The sequence below is a fragment of the Pieris napi genome, chromosome 18, assembly GCF_905475465.1.
Source record: "Pieris napi chromosome 18, ilPieNapi1.2, whole genome shotgun sequence".
Lineage (NCBI taxonomy): Eukaryota > Metazoa > Arthropoda > Insecta > Lepidoptera > Pieridae > Pieris > Pieris napi.
Window position 1 is genome coordinate 7,409,857 of NC_062251.1, and position 24,675 is coordinate 7,434,531.

General features: G+C 37.3%; 2 protein-coding genes and 1 pseudogene across 2 annotated transcripts; all 3 read right to left on the bottom strand.

The window, feature by feature from the left end:
* Positions 1 to 3,879: 3,879 nt before the first annotated feature.
* LOC125058224 lies at positions 3,880 to 5,571 on the bottom strand (annotated as a pseudogene).
* Positions 5,572 to 9,133: 3,562 nt separating this feature from the next.
* On the bottom strand, positions 9,134 to 12,082 carry LOC125058879. The gene is made up of 3 exons (XM_047663023.1): positions 11,860 to 12,082; positions 9,549 to 11,761; positions 9,134 to 9,154 (listed from the first exon to the last, which is right to left on the bottom strand). Exons 1-3 carry the CDS (start codon positions 12,029 to 12,031, stop codon positions 9,134 to 9,136), a joined length of 2,406 nt encoding a protein of 801 aa, XP_047518979.1. The 5' UTR covers positions 12,032 to 12,082.
* Positions 12,083 to 20,802: 8,720 nt separating this feature from the next.
* On the bottom strand, positions 20,803 to 24,149 carry LOC125058880. Its single transcript, XM_047663024.1, has 3 exons — positions 23,961 to 24,149; positions 22,609 to 22,950; positions 20,803 to 20,822 (listed from the first exon to the last, which is right to left on the bottom strand). The coding sequence occupies exons 1-3, from the start codon at positions 24,106 to 24,108 to the stop codon at positions 20,803 to 20,805; spliced, it is 510 nt and encodes a 169-aa protein (XP_047518980.1). The 5' UTR covers positions 24,109 to 24,149.
* Positions 24,150 to 24,675: the final 526 nt, after the last annotated feature.

The following is a 24,675-nucleotide window of genomic DNA, read 5'->3' on the forward strand; positions in this document are numbered from 1 at the left end:
CAATTGGCCCCTTATTGTACCGTTCTGTTTCACAAGAACGTTTCACGCATCGTATGTTGTGTATTTTGTGTATTTATAATATTAATATTAGGCGGCGTCGTCTGCGCAGACGCGCTTGGGTGCCGTCCCGGCGGCGTCCTCATCAGAGTCCTGCGGCGGCGGGCGGCTTAAAGAATAATTATGCGATCGTCTCGCTTCGGCGAGCGCATTATGTTCGTTACGTTAATGTACCCTGCTCTAAAAGGCGCCTGCGGGTCTGCGCGAGATACTCGCACATAGCTTGTGCGAGCCCGTCCGTAGCGTACCGGCCTATGAGAGTCTGCGCAACAAAAAAATAATGTCGTACTCTTGATAATCGTACATGAACATCAGTAGAACTCCAATTATCCGAATTAATGGGGACCAAATCGGGATTCGGATCATCAAATATTCGGATAGTCGGATTTTTAATTTATGATTTCCAGTGGAGTTGGCACAGTTAAGCACTGTAACACGTTCTTTACTGACCTTATGTCCAGGGGCACTAGATTCCCTTTTAGAAGCCAAAGTGGTTTTTGGTTATGCTTTCCAAACAAGGCCAGTTTCATCGGCATTATAAACAAACTCCGGATCATAGGATTCTGATGCAGTTTTAAATTTTTCAATAAAATTTTCAGCAGCTGCAGAGTCTGCTGAAAGCTTCTCACCAGCCAAATCTAACTCGCGTACACCATGCCTGAATTTAAAATTCCTTAGCCAGCCGTTACTAGCCTTAAAAGATGAATAACCAAGCTTTTCTGCTAAGATTTTGGCTTTTTCACAAAGGATTGGACCTGAAATCTGATTTCCCATAGAACGTTGCTGCAAAAACCATTTAAACACGGCATCTTCCAAATTTTTGTTGGTTGCTGTCTTCATTGTTTTCCTGGAGGAACTTCCATCTCCAAGCACCGAAACAAAGTTTAAAAGTGTTGACTTACTGTTTTTAATGTCAGAAATTGTTGCTTGTCCAACACCATAAATCTCAGACAACTTCTTACCCGTTACACCTTTATCGAGTTGCTCTATAATTTTCAGTTTGTCCGCTAACGATAGCACAACACGTTTTCTTTTCGAAGCCATGGTATAAAAACAATACAGTATTGTACACGCACAAACAAAAGTAAGCCGTAGCAAGGTCAATAGCACACTGGCTAATCAAAACAAACAATGACAGGTGCGCCGTGACTGCAATGCGCCGGAACTTGTCTTAACTTGCCGTTGTGCCTACACACGCGGGGGGAAGTCAGTGTAGGCACAACGGCAAGTTAAGACAAGTCAAGTCAAGACTTGACGCGCAAACACTGGCTTCGCGGGGGGAAGAATAATAGCGCACTTCGGATAATCGGCGATTCGGATAGTCGGAGTTCGAATAATTGGAGTTCTACTTAAAGAAATAATCCACCGTCTCGTTCTGGTATTGACCGTACGCCTCGATTGTCCGGACGTCGAAGGGCGTTCGGGCGTATTTGGTAAATTCCTTTTACGTGCAGATGGACGCACGTTTTTTTGCTTCTCTGGCGTAAGCAGCTTACGCTCTTATTACAAGCAGCATAAGGACTACAGTCGTAATGCAAATAAAAAGCCCGGCTCGTTGCTTACCGTACATTTACATAATAATTAGGTACCATAAAATACGTAAGGTGTAAATTTTCTATTTACATAGTCATAAACTGATCTATTTTAGTTTGGCGAGTCCTGTTGATGGACCAGAAAAAAGCTTTGTCCCTCAAGTTACGTAGCATCATCTTTTCCGATAAGGACAGGTCATTTTCTTCAGCCCACTCCAAGCAAGTGTTCAAAGATGATATGGCTTGTGAATGAGTAATTTTCTTGACATTTGAAGCAAAATAATCTTCAGCTAAAGACTCGTCATTCTCTTGCGTTATTTGGGTTATGATCTCATCATCAGTTATAGGTTCTGTGCAATTCTCCTCTTCACTCATGGACAAGAAAGTGGAAATGGTTTCTTCTGTATAACCACGATTACGTAAAAGACTGAGCGGGAGATCGTCTTCTACGTCGAAGTCATCATTTTCTTCTGATCTATCTTCTGTTGAATTTATTTTTTCAGGCCAAAGAGGCTTCCAAGATTTTTCGATAAGAGACGATGATACATGATCCCAACATTGCGCTAGCGAAAAAATGGCGTCTTTAATTGTGACGCTTTTTATAACATCATGCAAGGTTAAAGCCTCATCGGCTTCTTGCTGCACGAACATTTGAATCAGGAGTTTCTTTTTGTAATTTATCTTGACATTTTGGATTACGTTTTGATCCATAGGTTGGATCAAAGGCGTACAATTTGGAGGCATGTACAGTACAGAGAAGTTGCCGTCTTTTGTTGTCAAATCTTCAGCATTTGGATGTCCAGGGGCATTGTCTAAGAGTAGCAATGCTTTTTGTGGCAGTCCCATTTTTTTTAAATGGCGTTTGACTTCAGGAACAAAATGGCCTCTAAACCACTCGAGAAAAATATCTCTGGTTACCCAAGCACGCCTCTGCCCTTCATAATGCACTGGTAATTTTACAGATCCAAAAGATCTTGGCTTTTTTGCCTTCCCCACAACTAGCAATGGTAATTTGTGATTCCCTGTAGAGTTTGCGCAAGGCATAAAAGTTATTCGCTCTTTAGACACTTTCGACCCAGGAGCGCTAGTTTCAGCAGAAGAGGCTAAAGTTTTGTCCGGCAGAACCTTCCAAAACAATCCTGATTCGTCGGCATTGTAAATTTGTTCAGGGCAAAGGTTCTTTTCTTTTATCTCGTTTAGGAATTTTTCTTGGAATGGTTGAACAGCTTCCGTATTGCTAGAGACTTTCTCACCTGACACTTTCAGCTGACGTATGCCATGACATTTTTTAAAATTATCAAGCCATCCTCTACTTGCAGAAAAATCCGAACCTGTTAGTTTTTTATGGAAGAATCTCGCTTTTTCCATTACGACCTCACCAGACAATGGAATGTGGCGTCGTCTTTGTTCTAAAAACCATGTGAACAGTGCTTCTTCTAGCACTGGATTCTCTGGTAATTTTAGAGTTTTTCTGAACCCTGGTCCTTTCTCAGTTTTAGCTATAAAAGATCTCAATTTTTGCTCATTTTTCTTGAGGTCTGTAATTGTTGATTTTCCAACGCCATAGTTACAAGCAAGAGAAGTTGCCGACACTCTGTCCTTTAAACTGTCTAGTATGGTGCACTTTTCGGCTATAGTCAAAGTTTTATGTTTGCGTTTTGGTGTTGGAACCATCTTTATAACCTCAAAAAACACGCCGCGCACGAGTACAGAGCAGAAAAACGTGGAATGGACGCGCAACGTGGCAGTCGTAACTGCAGACTAATTAATAAACAACATAGCAGCGAGGCGAAGTCGAGGAAGTGGGGTGGGGTATGCAGTTCGGATTATAGCGACGTTCGGATTAGCCTGAGTACGGATTATCGAGGCTCTACTGTAATCATAAATTCATTTCACTTAAAGCGCCATAAAACTATATCGGGCCTCTCAATCAAGGCGCTGTTTCTTTTTTTCGTGACATACTTAAATTTTAAGTGTTTCACAATACGCCACATCAGCATCAGCAGCGTGATATGACGGGCTTGGCATCACTTGAGATGAAGGGGATGGTGTAGGTGCATTACGCACGGAATCTCGGGTAGACATATCGTACGTCTGTGATGAAGGGGACGGTGTAGGTGTAAAACGCACAGAATCCGGAGTAGATCTTACATACGAGTAAGTGCTGCCAGGAGCAGGGCGGTAATTTCGCTTCTGATAAATAAGTTCGTCTATATCGTGTATTATATCTTCCCTTTGTTGCTCATTAAATTTTTTAATTTTTTCGCCTCGTCCACTTCAGTTCGTGGTCGGTCGGCAAGATTTTTTAGGACATTTACAGCATGTCTTCATCTGAGCTCGTACTTCCGTGACTTCTAATGTTTTCGTCTTGGCATCTAAGTATGGGTGTCGGAGTATATGTCAATGTTGATTGTATGTTGTCCTCGTTATTTACGGATGTTAGTCCAGTCGCATAGAGCTGAAAATTGGCAGAGACGTTAAATATATCATTATAAATGAAATGTCAAAAATCCCCTTCGATCCTACTTCTGCAAAAAAATTTATTCAAGGTCAAAAGTATAAAATTAAGGATTTTTCCATTTTTCTCGAAAACAGTTAGTATTATCGTGAAAATAGATCAGACAAAAGTTGTAGATCATACAATTCTCTACAAAAATGGTTCAGTCACTTTTTCTCTTACGACTCACCATTCATGAGATATCGCGGTTTTAATCATTAGAAAATTCATATTCTTCATAATATGCACACATTTCCGCACCACCTATGAGGTAATGTACTTGGCGCATTTTTTTTAAACGTGGTTTCCCCAGTAGGTATACTCCACGATCTATTGTAATAAAGAAAGTTTGATCAGATCGTATCCTATTAATTGAAAGAATAGTAATATTGCTATTGATTAAAGTGGAATAGGTTGTTTTTTTCTACTTGTCATTATATAAGATAATTGTCTAATTCTACTTCAACAATAATTTCTTCGTCTTCATTCTCTTCTTCTTGCAGAATTTCTGTTTGCTGTTCTAAGAAAAGTGATGCATCAATTGTCTCTTCATTAATATCATTAATATCTTCATCTGTTGTATTTGTTTCAATATTGGAGCAAGTCTGACCCTGACAATTGATGCATACTGGCGAACAAAATAATCCTACTTTTTGACAGCCACAATACTTACTACAATCCGTCTTGCATTTACAAAAAATAGTATTAGTAGTTTTTCTGGAGCAGGCGGGAGTAAAGTTTGAATTGGCTCCAAATAATTATCTGTTAATTTCTAACCCCATTCTTCTCATGGTGTAATTTGATTGATTCACAGGAGGTTTTTGTTTCGATGTGGATGGTTCATAAATAGATCTTGTAGTTTCAATATTCTGTGGTGCTTCTGATAGTTCTGATTATTCGATTTCTGCCTTATTAACAAGAAGCATTAATACATCTCTTTTTACTTGAATTTGCAACTTTTTTGGTAAAGATTTTACCGTAGCAGACATTGATTTAAAAAATATATCTACAGGATGTTCATCTTCGTTATTATTCGAATCTATATATTCTTTTAATATCTCAGCTGTGGTTGTATTTTGTGATCGAGGAAGCGACTTGAATCTGAATGTGACATTTGTGATTGTGGCCGTGATTGAGGAGAATCCAAGAAAGAATCTTGTGTCTCCTCGGAAGAAGAATCTAAATTAGATACCTGCGCTCTATTTTGTAAAGATGTATTCAAGAATTGGCGTTCTCTTTCGTGTTTTATAGGCCTTTGTGGCTTTGCAGAATCACCACTTTTGCTTATTCTATTATTCATCGCTTTTCTATAGTTGTTTCTGATATTCGTCCACATCTTGAGACATTCTTGAGCTGAAAATAATATAATAAACATATAAATGAATGGTTTGTTAGTTAAACGTATGTGTCCGACACCCGCAACACAGGTGATATTATGTATAATGTTTCGTAATCCGTATTGTATGATTTAAAATATGATTATCAAAAGTGCCTAGGTATATTTATTCTAAAATTATAATATTTTTTTAAAATTGGTATTATTTAAATATTTTTAATAATATTAATAGGTACCTAAGCTATATTTAATTTTTTTTTTAATATAAGTCTTTATCTTGCAATCAGTCAGCTAGACTATGAGCAGATGTGTTGAGAGCTGTTAGACGTTCAGAGCAAAATCTCCATCGAGACTGCTCCTCTCTTTCAACCGTGTCTATCAAGACACCTTTTAAGCCTATTTATACGTCCGGTATGGTTAGTTGCGAGGCAAGCTTATTAGGATGCATTTCTACCCTTTTTCTGTATTTCATACTCCAGGTCTTGATCTCCTCTTTGACAGTCCTGATTTTGAGGTGCTCATGAATCTCCGATGTTTTTATAAACCACGGACAGTTGGATATTAATATTTAAAAATATAATGTTTCTTTTCAGGTTTTTAATAACAGGAGTCATTTTCAAAACTTTAGCATTCAATTACCGAATGGGATTTTGTACAGTTCGTTGTATAGTCCATGAAACCTGCCGTGTAATCTAGAATATTCTTGGCCGTGTCGTTCAGCCAAAACCAACAACAGCACAATGGAAGATAATTGCTAAAGACTGATGAAATATGGAATTTTCCAAATTTTATTGGTGCCATGGATGGCTAGCACTTCAAGATACGAGCTCCAAATAATAGTGGAAGTATGTATTTAATTATAAAATTTTTTTTAGTATCGTTCTGCTGGCTGTAGCAGATGCTAAATACAGATTTGTCACTGTCGATGTAGGTGCTAATGGTAGAAATAGCGACGGTGGTATATTAGATCATTCAAAATTGGGTTTAAAATTGTAAAACGACACATTAAATATTCCTCAAAATGTGAGCTTACGAGGAATAACTGAAGAATTACCCTATGTTTTTGTTGCTGATGAAGCATTTCCACTAACGAAAAATATAATGAGACCGTAGCCTGCGAATCAATTGGGAAATATAGAGAAAAGAGTTTTTAATTACAAACTAAGCCGAGCAAGGCGTATCGTGGAGAGTGCTTTTGGCATTCTTCAATCAAGGTTTGAAATATTTCAGAGGAGAATGCAAGTAGCAAGCTCAGCAGAAACATTTTTCGTGGGTCATCTGTTTTATCTTCTTTTGTTTTTAACCATTCTACAAAAGCTTTATCAGCTTCGTTGTTAACAGGTTTAATCCTTTATTTTGTTTTTGAAATGACGACCTCTCAATATGGGAATAATTTTCCGATTCCGTGTCTTCTGTAATATTCCTGTGAGGACCAACATATGCCTGTTTTGCAAAATACCCTGAGCAAATGAAGAAAACCCATTACCAATAGTAGAATAAACCACAAATTGGCATATATATGAAAATGAAAAATGTTTATTTGTATCTCAAATTTTACATTAAATACATGAGTTGAGACAGCCCCCGTAAGTAGTCAGAGACACTTGTGTTGGGGATGGCTCGATACTTCCCTTATTTATACAATATTGAGACAGTTGTTAGAAAAGAATACATAACAAAACCCAGCTAAAAAGCAAAACCGGTAAAAATTAAATAAATAAAATGAAATGTAATTCTCATAGTTTCACTGACCATTCTATGAACTTATTTTATGCATGCGTAGTTGTGTGTGTATGTGCGCATGTGTGTGTGAGTGAGTGTATACTTGTTGTTAAGTATATAATTATGTATGTGTGTGTCAAACTAGCGAACTCGTACTAAAATGTGCTCAGTTTCCTCATAAATTAAAGTTTTTAACCAATCTGTTATAACTTCCTTACATTAATACAAAACTCTAGGATGAAATTGAAGTTTAGCGTTAATTTTGTTGTAAATATATGTTGACTGAGTCATGTACTGACGGCTTGCAAAATTCGAACAGAGGTGTAATCGGAATGAATAAGCAATACTACAAACCAAAGCACGCCTTGTTCCTTATGTAGCAGATACGACGTCTGACGCCTAGTTGCCACTTGATAGTTTCAGGCGCTATGCACCAACAATCTTGTAGAGACAACTTTTTGAATAATGTGACAGTTGAACTTATGTGTAAAGCGGTCCGCACACTCATGTATCCCAATCCCAAAATCAGCGCCCGGTTTAGATATCCGACTTGGAGAAAAATAAATAAAGTTGGTTTTTGGTATATTTAGGTGACCCTAATTTAGCCTTTAGCCAGTCAACTATAACGGCAAGATCACGTTCAGCATTCTGGCGTACGGATTCCCAAGTTTCCCCATGGAAGACAATAGCTGTATCGTCCGCATAGGAGAATAATTTCCCTCCGCTGCTCAGCAGGTTACATAGTTCGTTAATGTACACTAGGAACAGCGTTGGGCCAAGCACACTCCCCTGCGGCACACCAAATACAACATTTTCTTCTTCACTGTAAAGGTTTCCTATTGTAACTTGTTGAGTCCGACCTCGAAGATAGCTGTCAAAAAGACACAGAGCTGTACCTCTTATACTGTGTGGCTTATATATCTCATGAACTCAAATCTTAGTTAATTATTGCAATATATGACCAGATTTGCAAATATCAATTTTATTAATAAACTAGCTGACCCGGCAAACGTTGTTTTGCCATATAAATAATTTCTATGTACTTTCTAGTGCCGACAGAAAATAACTAACCTATTTTAAGTGTGTAAGGATGTGGTATATGCACGAAATAGGTGTATAATGCTGTGAACGATAAGGTAATATAGAAATAACAAACGCCAAGCACTATATTTATTAATCATTCATCATAATTTATTTCTCTAATATATATATACGTATCATTATTCGATAAGAACGGCAACACTATCAAAAAATATCAGTCTCTTAATGCTACAGCGTGAACAATATTTTTTGTTAGCCCATCTTTAGCTAACACAAACAAACTTGATGGTTTACCCACTCGAGAGCATGCCACGTATAATTGTCCGTGTGAAAAACATGGCGTGCTTAAATCTAAGCCGCAAACCGACATCGTTTGGCCTTGGGATTTATTGATGGTCATGGCAAATGCCAATCGAATTGGAAACTGAACACGCTTTAATTGAATTGGCACATCCGTAGGTATTATAGGAATCCGTGGTATTAATATGTTTTCACCTCGGAACTTTCCATTTAAAATGCTAGCTTCGATGACGTTCTTCATTAATTTTCGAATGACCAATCGCGTACCGTTGCACAGCCGTGGCGGGTTCAAATTGCGAAGCATGATAATCGGAGATCCAACCTTTAATTGTAAATTATGCGGTGGCACACCTGGCAAATCCAGTGAGTTCAAAAACTCTGTCGGAAAATTTACAGTTTCGCTCGCATCGCAAACTGTGTCAATAGATTTATATGATTCCAAGTTCCCTGGCAATAACTGTTGTATCTTCAGATTCAAATTGTCAACGTCTACATTTTTTGCCGCTAAAATTGCTCTTTCTGCAAGCCACTCATGATTTAAGTACTGTGTGTGTACACCGGGAAATATTTTTTCAATGAGAGTGTCTTGCGAGTCAACGATTGTGCAAAAATCTGTCGGTAATTTTACGCATCCAGTCTCATCTATAGTTACTTTTCCATCACCGATATCTAGGAGTTGTTTTGAGAATGTTTCAGCGGATGGATCTTGAAGCATTTGAACGCGCATATTTACTTTCAGCTGTACTTTTTCAACATTACGCCACAGTGTAGATGATTTTAAGCAAGCATTAATCTCATCAGCGTATGTTGAACGTGGAATGACGGGAAGTGTTTGCCTGAAATCACCTGAAAGGACTAACAGAGTGCCGCCAAATAGTTTGTCGTTGTTTTTGATATCTTTTAACGTCCTGTTCAACGTCTCAAGTGAATGTTTGTGCGCCATAGTACATTCATCCCAGATGATAATTTTACATTGTTTCAGCACGGTGGCCATGGACGATTGTTTTTTTATGTTGCACACTCCGTCAGGGTTATTTTGAATATTTAATGGCAGCTTAAATACTGAATGAGCTGTTCTGCCTCCATCCAATAAAGTTGCAGCAATGCCTGACGATGCAACGGCCAATGCGATGCCATTATTTGATCGTATTTCAGCAAGAATTAGCGAAATAAGGAATGTTTTTCCAGTTCCACCTGGTGCATCCAAAAAGAAGAATCCACCTTGTCCTGCTGAAACTGCGAGCATAATGCGGTCGTAAATGATTTTTTGTTCCTCACTCATTAATGGGACATTGCGAGTAACAATCGCCGCCATTTCTACAGTGTTGTACTGCATTTCACGATTCATTTCCGTGTTCATGAAATCAGATACAGCTCGATCTGGCGAATTCATACCGAAATGACTGAGTGATAAATTAGCAATTATAATGCAGAGATCTTCAATAGCAATCAATGCTTCATTGTACATAGCGTCGCTGAACGTTATCGTTACATCGTTGCATCGTGTACGATGTTGATGCAATATATCATCAGTCATTGAATCTTTGTGATTATCCCACAATATCTGTGCTCGAGCTGGAAAACATGTAGTTAACACTATAGCGAATAGTAGACGAATTTGTATTGCTGTACAATTTAATGCTGCTTCAGCAAACATACATTCCCACTGGTTGTCGTCTTCCAGCAAGCCGAGTGCAAGGCACGCATCTTTATACGTTGAATACTGTTGCCCATTCACTTTCCGTATATCTTGAAATGACAATGGGCCAGTAACATTAACCAACAACAATCGAAGATAAAAGCATTCAGTTTGCTTTGGATTGACTGTAAATACTCGCCCCAGAGCGTTTGATTTAAATAAATTGGGACATGCATCAACTGGGGAGCCTTGCTTGCGGGGCATCCATTTTTTTGTTTGAGCCCATGTGAAATAGCATGGTACTTGTGAATAGAGTAACGTTCGTGCAAAGGCACCAAAATCATCCGCACGATTACACAATTCGAAAAATTCAGTGAGTGTAGTTTTAGGTGGATTTACAGCACGATCAATTGCTGTCTCGTTCGTGAAAAATACACGCTGGCCGTTTTCGAGATGGACGGCTAACTGAACAACTGCTGGATCCCGTTCATGAATCGGGAAACCAAAGATACGCCAAGCAGCTTCATTGGAGCTGATGTACCGACCAATTTGATAAAGTGTTATTTCATCGTTTTTATTCACTGGTTGAGCATTCACGTTAGTATTTTCCACTCTAAACACAGCCATATCACTGCCTTTATGGACATACTTGCAAATGTATTTAATGCTCTTCACAGAACTGCAGAACTCAACATTAATATGAGCATTGTATGTCTTGCTCAACAGAGGTGAATATGGTACCACCCAACGATTATCAATGTCAATGTCTGTGTTGTTGATGTTTTTAATAAATGATCGTCCGCCATTATCGGGACTTCTTCGACGATATATTGGATATCCGTCGACATTTGTGATCGTATCGTTCGTGAAATCTTTAGGGAAATTTTTAGTGCATTTTCCATCTGCCATGCAAGGCGATGTACGATTAAGAGTACCGCATGGACCATGAATCATGTTCGCTGTAACAATATCAAACAGCAGTTGGTCAGTAGACGGATCTGGAAGTTCTGCAGAAATAATACTATCGATTTCTTCAGGACGGATTTTATCGATTAACCAAACCAAAATGTGAGCATGAGGTAATCCTCGCTTTTGCCACTCAACTGAATACAGCCAGCAACGTGTGCGGCCGAATACATGTAATTTAGTAATGAAACTTATTAAAGACTTCAACTTTTGTTTGAACACACGTGCTGTAACGTCATGACGATGGATTGAATTTTGGCCAGGCAATAGCAAAGATTCAATCTCTGGCCATTTTGGATTACATGTAAACGTGATAAATAAACACGGTCGTCCATATTCGCGCACGAAAGTCAGAGCATCCTGTATATATTCTTGCATATGACGTGGACTGCCCACATACGATGATGGTAGAATGACAGAGTTACCAATTTCGGCAGCGTCAGCGTTGTTGTTAATAGCGTCCCGCAAGTGAATGTACTCTTCCGCACGCAGCTTAAGTTGATTATATCGTAAGTATCGTAGTCGTTCGCCTTCTATCTTGGCGTACATGTCGACCATGAATTGTTGACAAAGCTCGCGACATCGTAGAATGACGTTGTCCCGGCCGCGTCGAATCATCAATCGGTACGCATAATAATCTTTCGAGCTAACGTTCTTGTTTGTTTCGGCTCCTGTAATAATATATTTTTAAATATTAGATTAAATCAATTACGATAAATAATTTTTTTTTTTTTAAAATTAGTAATCAAGTTTAAAATGAATGAAGTACCTGATACGGGATCGCGTTGTTTGATATTTATGCAGTATCCGTCTTGTCCCTTCCAGAACATTAGCGGATATTGGAGAGCATCATATGAACGATGTGTATCAGCAATGAACTGAAGATTATTACTCCTTCTACGAACCACAATTTCTCGTGCACCTGTACAATCGCCAACCATGATTCCCGCAACGTCGTCAACAACAGGTGCATTAAATCTACGAATATGCTCTCCAGCTGGTATTTTATCAGGATTAATGACAATAGCGTGGTTATCGTTTTGTAATTTATGCATGTGTGATTTGAATATTTTCAACAATTCATTGTGCTCATTCAGTAAAGCGTCCAGTTCGCTCACGATGCGTTTGGCAAAAAATGAATCAAGGTTGTTATAGTCACAACGTGCATTCACACGATTGGCAAGTGCGCTTCCGGAATCCTCGCCGCCCATAAAGTAGATTTGTAAAAATTTATGTGCTTCGTTTGGCATTGGCAGTAATGAGCCTATTTTATGATAAACTTGGCCTCTAATTTTAGATGTAGAATTGTATTGTTGACCAAGTGAATTAGTATTTCGAACTATTTCTGTTGCTCCGAACGATGTCATTTGAAAGCATGAATTGAATGTTCGAATGGACTTCAAGAACACGTTAGAATCTGGATCCGTGCCGATAAGTAAACCGTTCAATGGTTCCGGTGGTGTTTCAATGTCGGGTAGTTGAACTTTTCCTGACGCGCAACACATCCCAGCTGGCTCGTTTTTAAATTTAAGAGCATGACAATTTGAACATTCTTTGTCCATAGCACCAATCACCACTTTTGTATGGGCATAATGTTCCACATCAGGCTCATACTGGAATGCTAGCCGCAGGAATGAATCATATGTAAATGCTCGGTGTACCTGTTGGCGTTGCTGGTTGTTTGTTCTGCGTCTATTGGCTGTGAATCGGCGTGATTGTCGTTGTTGTAATCTTATCACTTCATTGCGTTCAGCTCGTGTATCTTCAGATTGTTCTTGACGCAATTGCGCCATGCTCACACGCGCATCAGTATTTTCTTGCTGGATTTCTTCTTCAGTTCTTTCGGATCTTAAATTTCTCTTGCTTCTGGTTTCACTTGTATTACGGCTCAAATTAGCCCCTTTGCGTTTTCGTGGCATTGTTCGCTGTACAAAATACACATAATTAGAACTAACAAAATTACTTTAGAGTGAAAAACATCGTAATTATATTGTTATTAACAACAATTTGAGTATAAAAAAAAATATACTTACAACAACACAAAAGTCGTTGTTGGTAGGAGCCCCTGACACGCGTTGAGTATTTTTAGGTTATAATTAATAATAACAGATATTATTAATATTATCTTATATTATTAATTTACTATTAATTAATTAATTGTATGATTAATTTAAGAGAGTTATTATAATTAATAATGAGAGTTACACTGACATAAAAAAATAACAATTCTAAACGTCACTATACTAAGTTTGATACATAAACACACATTTACATTAATGATGGCCGACAACTGTGGAGGGAGAGAGAAACAGGAGACCGGCTTCGGTCTCATCCCTACTCCGCGTTGTTCACTGGGTAGTTACACCGATATAGTCTGGCCAATGAGTATCCAGAGTAAAAGCGCGGAAAATTTTAAAATAATTATTAAAAAATAGGGGTTGGTGATAGAAGGGCAAAAACTTAGGGTTGTATGTATTTTTGAATATCGTATCATAAAAAAATTTAAAAAAAATTTTTGTCAAAAAAATGAAAAAAAAAAAAAAAATTGAGGGGTGGACCACCCTTATTATTTAGGGGTGTGAAAAATAGATGTTAGCCGATTCTCAGACCTACCCAATATGCTTACCAAATTTCAGAGGAATCGGTCAAGCCGTTTCGGAGGAGTATGCAGACTAACATTGTGACACGAGAATTTTATATATGTCGTGGGCTTATCGTTAGATTGGCCAGATCGAGATATGCCCAGGCAGAACGTGATACTCCGGCACATCATGATCTGGCCATCCAACACAGGGCATATCGTTCAACACTTAACGTTTGGCGATTTGGCCAGAGATACTTTAGGCATATCGATTATGTAGGGTGTCCAAGGTTTTAGCAAATAAAAATATAGTTAAGAATTAAAATGTTTATTAAAATTGAAAATAATTATTGTTATGAAGCTCTAACTTAACATTATTTTTTAAAATTCCAAATGTGGCACATAGAATCACAGTTCTTTGGAGAGAAAATAACAAAACGCCTATTTGAGGCAAATAAAATATGTAAATAAACAGTAAGGTTTAATAAAATGTTAACACAGCCATCACGTAGAAAACGGCACGTACGAGCAACAGCTAGAATTAAATGAAAATGTTAAAAAATAATGAATAACATTAAAAATGAGTTATTTAAATAATAAAGTGTAACTAAATAATCAGACTCATTAATCAGTTGAAAACAAACTTATATTAATAGGAACGTCAAATAGTTTTTCAAAGAATAGTTACCTATTATTTGTTATTAAATATGACAAACATTAATAACATCGTCAAAAAATTCTAAAAATGGCACATTCAATCACAGCCCTTTGGTAATAAAATAAGATAACAAACCAAACGTTCGTAACATTTAAATACCTAAAAAATCTTTAGAAATAGGTAATACAACCCGACAACCGCCATGCAGAAAGAGAAATTAAATTAAAAAATGTTTATAAACATTAAATAGGTACCTACTTAAAAAATGTTCCTCAATCAGACTAACAACAGACTTAATCAGTTGAAAATAAACTTTGTATTGAATATTAAAGGAAAGTCAAATATTTTTTGAGATATCTATCATTTGTTGATGCATGATATACTTTGATGACATTTTGAAGTGCAGAGAACATTATTCTTATAACATGCACACCTTTTGGTGTGACATTGATTTCTGGCAGGCCTGCAGGAGCATTTCTGGAAACCTTGACCTCCAAACATGGACTGACATGTGACTGCATGACGCAATGTTATAAATGATTCAGAAATGTCTCCATTATAATCTTTGGCTGAAATTTGTAATTCTTGTCTCGGGAACCAGTTTTTTATTGTTCCAGAAGTAGTACCAATTTTAAATACACCATTCCTAATGTCAACAATTTTACCTGCGATGTTCTTGGTATCAAGTGGTCCACGATCAAATTTTGGAACATTTATCAAGACGCTATTACCAACTTCTAATAACGGAAGCTTTTTGACTGTTTGGTCAATCATTTTTTCTGCAGCCCGTTTGGTACCTTTAAGAGTTTGTGCTCTTTCTTTTGCAATGTCTTGTTCTCTTTTGCATATGAAACATAAAATCTGAGACCCGTAACCTTCTTCACCGTCAGTGAGACCACATATAACGTGAACTGGTTTAAAGCACGATCTACAACTATGAGCTCCAGTTGTTTCTTTGGTACAAACCAAACAAATCTGCGTATTGCAGTCGGCTTTCTTAGTCGTTAGTGACGTGTCGCTACTGGCTGAAACCCCTTGAATTGAAACGACAAAAACATCTTTGCTAGTAGAAGCTCTGTTAACAGTTTGCAAAGCTAAATCTTCTATACAGGACGTATCATTTCTGGGTGAACAATTAGTTGCTTCAAGTTTTTGTTCGGCGGTTTCAATATTTTCTATTTTCAGATCTTGATTGGCAAGCGCCGTTGCCGAATTTACACTTGTTAGGACGTTCTGTACACTTAATGCTTTAGGAACATTTATTTCGGCCGAAACCATCTCAACATCAAGCGTTAGTGCTTTACTACTTAAGCCATCAACATTTGTCCCTTCAGGCAAGATTATCTCCATCGAGGTTGTCGTAATATTCTTCTTTTCAGTTTCAATAGATGAAATAACACTGTCTGCGATATTGGCAGGCGCCGGTGCCGCATTTATACATGTTGGGGCATCCTGTACACTTAATGCTTCAGAAATATTCACTTTGGCCGAAACCATCTCATCATCAAGCGTTAGTGCTTTACTACTTAAGCCATCAACATTTGTCCCTTCAGGCAAGATTATCTCCATCGAGGTTGTCGTAGTATTCTTCTTTTCAGTTTGAATAGATGAAATAACACTGTCCGGGATATTAGTACCTTTCAGTAATGTTTTGGGGTCAGAACCGAACAAGGCACGATAGGGTGATCTACCAATTATACGATGAAAAGATGAATTTTTATAATACTGTACGAAGTAGCAACCCACAGACCAATTAGCAGAATCATTATCTTTCATCCAACAACGCAACATGTTTTCTACGTCTTGGTTGCTACGTTCGACGCTTCCTTGCGTTTGAGGACGTCTAGGGCCTCCATGAACGATCTTGCATTCTGGCCACAACTGCACAAGTTCTTCAATGACATGAGCTGTAAACTCTTTCCCATTATCAGATTGTAAAATTAATGGTGCACCAAACTCCAAAAATATTTTAAATAGTTCAAACGCCACCTCCACAGCCCTCTTAGATTTCAATGGCCTCAAGTGTAGAAACTTGGTAGCATGGTCCTGATAATTCATTAACCACTTGTATTCCCCGTCCGGAGCTGATTGTAAATCAATAAGGTCTACTTGACCTCGTGAGTTGAAATCTGGTGATATAATTGGTTTTGTCACTATACCTTTTTTTGGCATGGAACGTTTCATTTCACACACTGCACACAATTTAATGTATATTTCTATAGCTTTTTTTGGTATGTGAAATTTGTTTTTAATACTATATATCATTTTTTCTCTGCCACCATGCCCAACAGCTTTGTGAACTTCTGTTAATATATCAAAATATTCATCTACGGCGACTATGCGCACTGTAGGATCATCGGCAGTTTTTCTTTTGAAAATTAAGTAATCTTTGTCAGAAGTTTCCATGACATCATATTTTGCACTCCAATAATAGTCCGAAGAGACCCGCTGCATGGTCACCCTACTTCTTTTTATTTGTTAAATAACCTAAAAAATAAAATGGAACTTTAGCGTACAAACATTAGTTACTTAATCAATCTAAGAATTTTAATACATAATGACATGAGAGAAACGCATCACCTACACATTATTATGCAAAAATAAACACTTGTTTATCAACTAAATACTAACCTCTAAAATACGTTGAGAAGTCCATGGTTTTTTTACATTGTGCGAAGAATCTTTATGTCCCTCATAGAAATCAAGTAACTGATGGTAATATTGTTCTTTAAATGCACTTTTTGTTTCGTTTTCACTGTTCATTTTGATAATATCAACACCACATTCACTTGTTTGTAACGCCGCCATCTTCCGCTCGCGTAAACAAAGCCGAGCGCGCGAAGACAGCGCCACTATCGGCGCGAAATGCAACTATTTCACGATCCGCCGTGTTGTTAGCTCGGAATATCGACAAATACGTTATTCTCGTCGATCTGCCCAACCTTTTACTTGGCGCATCGCGATATGCCCGGCCGAATCATGATGTGCCGGCGTTTCAAGAAGTGCCTGGGCATATCTCGATCTGGCCAATCTAACGATAAGCCCACGACATATATAAGATTTCAGAAGATTTACAATTTCTTAAATGTCTGAAAAATGAAGATCTTTTAAATGTGCCCAAGCATGTTTTACAAGTAGCGTAAGTAGGGCCGCACACCAGGCATACATTTGTTATTTACGGTATTTACGTCGCCACAATCGTTGCGCTACAAATGTATTGTATATGCGCACATCGGAAGCACAGTTGTAGCGTGGCACCGCTTTGAGAATGTCGACATCATCGTCTGATGACGAAGATTTCTTGATGTGGCGATTAATGAGAAAAAAAGACGTTATTGGGTTCATCCGTTTAATCCATATTGCACAATGTACGGGAATTTCAAAATTTCGCAAGAATTACAATCCGATGAAGAAAAGTTCCAGTTATATTATCGAATGTCTGAAAACACATACAAGCTATTATTAAATTTCGTTATATTAAGTTTAACAAAACAAAATACCCACTTCAGAGAGTGTATTTCGACTGAAGAGCGTTTGCTCATCACTTTAAGGTATGTAAGATATTAAGTAAAAATTGACTTTCAGACTGAGGAGTCTCGTTTGATTGTTGTGCAGGTGACTCATCTGATTGAAGAATTGTACATGGTGCTTGCGAAGGCTGGTATTCTGATTGAGCAATCTCGGTTGCCCTTTGCAACGGACGGTCATCATTTAGAACTTGAGAAAAATTTGTATAAAATGTTGATAAATTTGAATTTGACGAACTCGTATCCAATGATCGACGTGGTAGCTGCCTGTACTTAATGTTTTCTATTAAGTCCAGTACCCCTCTTTGAAAGCTTTATTGCTGTTGCTGGGACATGGATGTCATGTGTGGAACTAAACTTAAAAGAAACATTTCACATGGATCTTTTGGTTGTTTCTCAGATCGTTGATTATTTTCCAGTCTTTGTTTTTTTAGTGTAAAATATTCAATAGTATATCTGTCTGCTTCATTCATGTGTTTCCGAGATTTTGATGGTTGAGGAGTCTGTATTGAGCTCGAAGAATGGGGACTGGGTACAGACGAACCAGCTGCAGGCGTTTCATTTCTCAGTGAATCTTCCTCGGCAGATGTGAAATTGGGAACATTGTTTGAAGTTTCCTCAATCTGGGATTGAGATTCATGAGATTGGGATTCATGTTCAGAACGTTGTTCATCTTCTTGTACTGGTAAATTACCCTCTTGTGGTCGGTTTTTTGTAAAAGGGTTTAGAAATTTCAAATATGGCGCTAAATAGTACTCCTTTTTCGACCCAGCAGCGGACCCACTTTTAGATTTTGTATTGAGAGATCGTATGTAGGCTGAACGTATGGATTTCCATTTGGACTTACAATCATCACCTGCAAAAATCAGTATTATTAATTAAAGTCAAATTACACGAATTGTTTCAGGTACTTGGCGACTGGATCCTCATTTCGAGCAATGTCTTACGTATTTAAAAGAGGTGAAACAACTATTGGAAAAATTATCGATGAAACTTGTGATGTTATATGGACAGTTTTACAGCCAATGTACATGAAAATACCCACAACAAATGATAGGATAGATATTTCAAAAGGATTTCTCGAAAGATGGCATTTACCTCATTGCATTGGAGCCATTGACGGAAAACATATTAGAATGAAGAAGCCTATAACCTCTGGATCTTCATACTTTAATTATAAAGAATATTTTTCTATTAACCTTATGGCGTGTGCAGATGGAAACGGATTATTTACGAGTATCGATGTGGGTGATTATGGGAGGAAAAATGATTCAGGAGTATTTAAAAATTCGGGATTAGGCCGAGCATTAAATAATAATACTTTAAATATACCTACGCCACGGCCCTTGCCAGGTGAAGAAGAATTTGGACGGTCATTTCCTTAATATTACTTTGCAGCTGACGAAGCATTTCCCCTGTCCACTAATATAATACGACCGTACAATAGTAGATCTTTAAACAATGATCGCCGAATATTTAACTATCGACTATCCCGTGGACGAAAGATTGTCGAGTGCACCTTTGGTATGCTAGTGTCTAAATTTCGAATTTTTGAAACTCCAATTTCATGTTAAGTCGACAAAGCAGTCAAAATTGTTAAAGCTGCTTGTATTTTACATAACTTTATAAAAAAGAATGATAATATAATTTTAACTCCAACCGAAAACGGAAATATACCTAACCCCACTACCAATCATAGAAATCAAGGCAGACCGAATAACGATGCTACAGAAAATCGAAATTATTTGTGTAATTACTTCTTAAAACTATACGGGCTGGTGTCATGGCAAAATAATTACACAGTGTAGCACGATTAAGGACAAATAAAGGTAGGTACTTACTCTTTTCATTGAATTTTTCGCCAATCTTAGTCCAAATAATTTCTGTAATCCGTCTTTTACTATAATCATTGAGCGTGTGATTGTATAATACAGGGTTTTTTTCAACCTCTGCAATAAACTCAACGTAAAATTCAATGTTGTCTTTCATTTTTGCAAACCAACGCGACACAAAAAACGAACGTGTTCGATCTTGAATTCGTGTAGCGCGGACAACGTCTCGCTACAAATGTTTCCTCGGTGTGCGTGCTCACGTACAAATGTATGGGGGCGATAAATGTGTCGCGTTTCAAATGTAGCGCCACAATTATCGAGTTACAAATGTATGGCTGGTGTGCGGCCTGCTTAATTTGACGGACTAGAGGTACCCTGGTTGCTTCGTTTTGATAGTAATAAGGTTAAATGAGCGTCCTGATCAAAGCTCACTTTAGAATTGTGTAAAAAAGTTCCCTTGTTTCTCAATTTATCTGTAATTTTTTGTCGTATTTTAGGGTCTGTATCATTGATAGATTTATACTGAAGAACTTCGATTTCATCTGCGTGGTTACGTAAAAGATGTCTAGAATAATTAGTTACAATTGCTTGACAGTAGAAACATGCATTTCTTCGGTCCCACTTACGTTTTTTTCAACTTTACCTCCTCCAAAATCCGGAATTCCTTCTATGAGTACACTTACGCCCTCATTAGTCGATAAGTTCTGGCTACTTTCCCCACTATTGACTTGTGTGTTTCTTTCTTGTAACTGTTTTACTTTTCTATTGCAATTTTTTTTCAACTGAACGACTGGGTCGTCATTATATTCATCGTTAAAAGACTAAAACAAAACAATAAATATTGTATAAACTAAGTTTTTTTTTAATTTTTAATTAATAAACTTTAAATAAACTTGTAAAATGGAGCCGGAGTTTTCAACAATTACAAGTGCCAAATTAATATTCGGTGATCATTAAAAAAAATCTACTATCGCGTGCATATTTCTCATAATAACAATATGTTGTGTGGTAATGCGATGGTATCACCTTATTTAAGCTATCATAGCTATCATAGCCCGGATTTTTTTGGATCAAAGTCGACTCATCACTAGGTGAAAAATCTCCCACGTCAGAGTCAGTCAGCGCTGCCGCGACCTGCAAAGAAAAGACCGAATAAATACATATTACCATTTTAATTCTACTAGTGTCTCATCAATAACAATTAGGTCATATAAAATGAATACCTGTATGTGTTGAGTAGTATCATTAGGAAACAATTGTTGAACATCTATATAGATGTCTGAAGGTATGTTTTATTATCATCATCAATATGGCATTTACTTCTGATTAATAGTGCAACTTCAGTTTCTTTTTCATTTTCAATTGCATTCTTAAAAAATTTATAAACATTATATACCTATATTTTTTTTATAAGGGGGCGCCCATCATTTACGTGAGGTGTTTTTCTAAATTTTCTGCCCGTCCCTGGTTTCCCGTCCTTGGTGAGATGTCGTGAGATTTTATTCAACCATTCCCCCATCCGCCAACCTCACGTGAGATTCTTCAGAATGTGGTTTACTGACGTAAACGCGTTGGATTGTTAATGTAAAAAGAAAAAACTATTTGTTCGTGCTTTTATTTACGACTAGTTAAGACTAGTAATCAATGTAATAAAAAATTAACAATATCTACTCTAATTCAGTCCATTGAGAATTAAGCACGGTCTCAAGAGAAACTATTGAAACCAACATGTCCATATTATTTTTAGTAAAATCATCTGCTCCTTCAACTTCAACAAAAAATAACTGCGTGATATTTGGCGAGACCCACCCCCCCTCTTCCCAACGTGATATTAGATGAGATTTGATTCAACCCCTCCCCCCCTTAATCATCTCACGTAATTTATGGACGCCCCCTAAGGTCTGAGTATGAATACTAAGGCCCTTCTCCCATTACGATACTTGTAGGGTACGATACTCGAGTATAATACTAGTATGTATCCAACATGTTCGCTACGCGACACTCGCATATTATGCTACTGAAAAATTACTAAATTCATCATTTGTGCAAACTTGTTTTTTGTAGACGGACGTTAAGTCGAGCGACTCCAGTGACGAAGAAGCTCTTGCAGTTTTTCTGTTTTATAGAAATAGAAGACGTCAACGCAAGAGTAGAAAATACTGGATTCATCCATATATTGAAAGAAACATAAATTGTAGAGTTTTTGTAGCCGCACAAGAACTACAACATGATGATAAGAAATTTTTATCTTTCTACCGAATGTCTAAAGAGACCTACTTGCATCTTGTTACATTATTAAAACCAGCTATACATCAACGAAATACTAAATTTAGAGAATGTGTCAGTGCGGAAGAAAGGATTCTGATAACCCTAAGGTAAATAATACTTCATTGTGACATATGTAGGTAATTAAATGTTTATTAAATTTTAATATGTAAGTACTTAATAATTATTGCTTATTCTTCATCTTCCTGTGATAATAACATAGGTATTGATTCATAATAAAGACTGGCAGTATTTGATTGTACTACATTCAGACTTTCGTTTATGGTAATTGGCGTACTTATTACCTCGGCAGCACTCATCGGTGAAGAAGTAGAATAAAGTGTGATGGGACTATTCATATTTTCACTACTTTGGTCCATTATATCGTCTATCAATGCAAGCACTCTTCTCTTAAACAGTCTTCTTTGACTATCAGTCATTTTGTTCACGTCCGATAGTAAACTCAGTAAGAACATTTTGTTTGAATTTTCAGTACTGTCACAGTTTTCTAGAATTTTAGATTGTTTAAATTTAAAATAATCTGAAATGTCTTGCTCGGCTTGAGTTTCTTCCAGCTTCTTCCGTTTTTTTTTATTATTTGTTGATGGTGGTGGTGGTGGTAATTGCTGTTGCGAGATTGGTTGAGTGCTTGTACAAGTAGAAGGAAGAGATGATAGCTGTTGCGAGATTGGTTGAGTGTTTGTACTAGTAGAAGGAAGAGATGATTGCTGTTGCGAGATTGGTTGAGTGCTTGTAGGTACATTTTCTGTGAACTGTGTTTGTTCACATAGTTCAAGATCAGGTGTCTGTGGTTCTATCGTCTCTTTCAAATTTCCTGATGGTTTTCCTGCTGTTTTTATGAAGGGTACAGTAAATTGCATATAGTCTGCTAAGTAGTATGGTTTTTTTTGTGCAGTACCTGCTCCACTTTTGGCCGGTTTCAAGTGGCGAACAAAAACACTACGTAGATTTTTCCACTTTTCTTTAGCTTCTGATCCTGAAAATAACCTTAATATTAATTGTTTTTCAGATATTTGGGGTCAGGTTGTACGTTTGTAAGCCTAGGATTGTATTTTGCAAGAGGAGATAATACAATTTGCAAGGTCATAGCTGAAATGACAGTTATAATATGGGAGATATTAAATGGAGACTATATGCCATTACCAGATGTGCAACATTGGAAAGACATTGCTGCTCGTTTTGATCGCCTCTGGAATTTACCCAACTGCTTAGGGGCATGTGATGGTAAACACATCAGAATAGAAAAATTACCTGATTCAGGATCAAGTAATTTTAATTACAAATCCTACCATTCGATAGTATTAATGGCATGTTGTGATTCCGATAGATTATTATTTACTGTTATCGAGACTGGCTATGCTGGTAGGAACAGCGACGGTGGAATTTTCAGTGCTTCCAGGATCAAACGTTGGATAGAACATGGACGTCTTAATATTCCTTTACCTTCCAAACTTCCTAATGACCAATCTAACTATGAATTTCCATATTATTTTATTGGGGATGAGGCATTTCCCCTTCTATCTTACTTGATGAGACCATATCCCCAAAGAACCTTGAATGACTTGAGAAGGGTATATAACTACAGACTAAGCCGAGGGAGGAATACAATTGAATGTGCTTTTGGGATGATGGCTGAAAAATTTCAAGTATTAAGTACTGCTATAAGATGTCATACAATAGAAAAAGTATCAAATATAATAAAAGCAGTGTGTATTTTACACAACTATGTTCGAAAACGTGAGGGTATTCTATATAGTCCAAGGGAGTTTATACAAAACAGATCGGTCACTATTCCCGTTACAACGACAATACAACCTCATAATATAGAAATAACGGCAAATATGTCACCACATAATCAACGAAATTATTTAGCAAACTACTTTATATCTGAGCAAGGTTCATTGCCTTGGCAATACCAATCCTGTTTGCAGAATACAATGTAACATTGATAATAATAAACTATGTATGTGTACAAAAAAAACCAACCTGTTATTTGAAATTTGTTCCCAATTTCTGCCCAAGTCTTGTCTATTATATTTTTTCGCATGTATTCAGGTAGTTTGTAGTTATATAAACAAGCATGTTTTTCAATTTCTTGTACAAACTTAATATTTGTTTCTTGCTCCGCCGCCATCTTGTCGAAACGCGCGAGACGCGACGCACAAGCGACCAACACGGCGGGTATCGCGAACGCGTAGAATACCAGTATCGTAATGTGAGAGTGTCCATATAAATGTATGTGAGATACTTCGCGGCGACTAGTTTCCGAGACTAGAGTCGCGCGGGCGTATGGTAATGGGAGAAGGGCCTAATAGAATAAAGTAGATAGGTACTTACACTAGTCTGAATTTGCTCACTAGGTTTCCATTATCAAACTTTTGTTTTATAAGGATCTGTTCATTCCCAAGCAACCAGATAACTTTCACTGGTTAACTCAATTGATTTTATTGTGACAGCGGCACCATCCTCTAGAGAAGATATCCTCTAGAGATATAGTTGGCAAAGTTGGTTGGTTTATTTTTGTTAGTCTTAAATTAATATAACTTATATTTTTGTCGTGATGCTATCGGTTTCAATTTGTTCAATAACCAATAGAACACCTTTGAATACTGTTAATCGGGCTTTAATTGTATTTAGTTAAATAAACATTTTTATTCCACGTATTATTATTTTATTTATATTTCTCTACAAATTTACTAGC

Excerpts from the sequence above, each read along its gene's own strand:
- LOC125058879 (XM_047663023.1), bottom strand. The coding sequence starts at position 12,031 with ATGGTTGGCGATTGTACAGGTGCACGAGAAATTGTGGTTCGTAGAAGG. Across the intron at positions 11,762-11,859 it reads ACAACGCGATCCCGTATCAG|GAGCCGAAACAAACAAGAAC; the intron begins GTACTTCATTCA and ends ATATTATTACAG. Across the intron at positions 9,155-9,548 it reads GAGGCAGAACAGCTCATTCA|ATATCGGTGATGGAAAAGTA; the intron begins GTATTTAAGCTG and ends AACAACTCCTAG.
- LOC125058880 (XM_047663024.1), bottom strand. The coding sequence starts at position 24,108 with ATGGCGGCGGAGCAAGAAACAAATATTAAGTTTGTACAAGAAATTGAA. Across the intron at positions 22,951-23,960 it reads GAACAAATTTCAAATAACAG|GATCAGAAGCTAAAGAAAAG; the intron begins GTTGGTTTTTTT and ends GGTTATTTTCAG. Across the intron at positions 20,823-22,608 it reads ATCATCTCTTCCTTCTACTT|GTCGCGGCAGCGCTGACTGA; the intron begins GTACAAGCACTC and ends TTTTCTTTGCAG.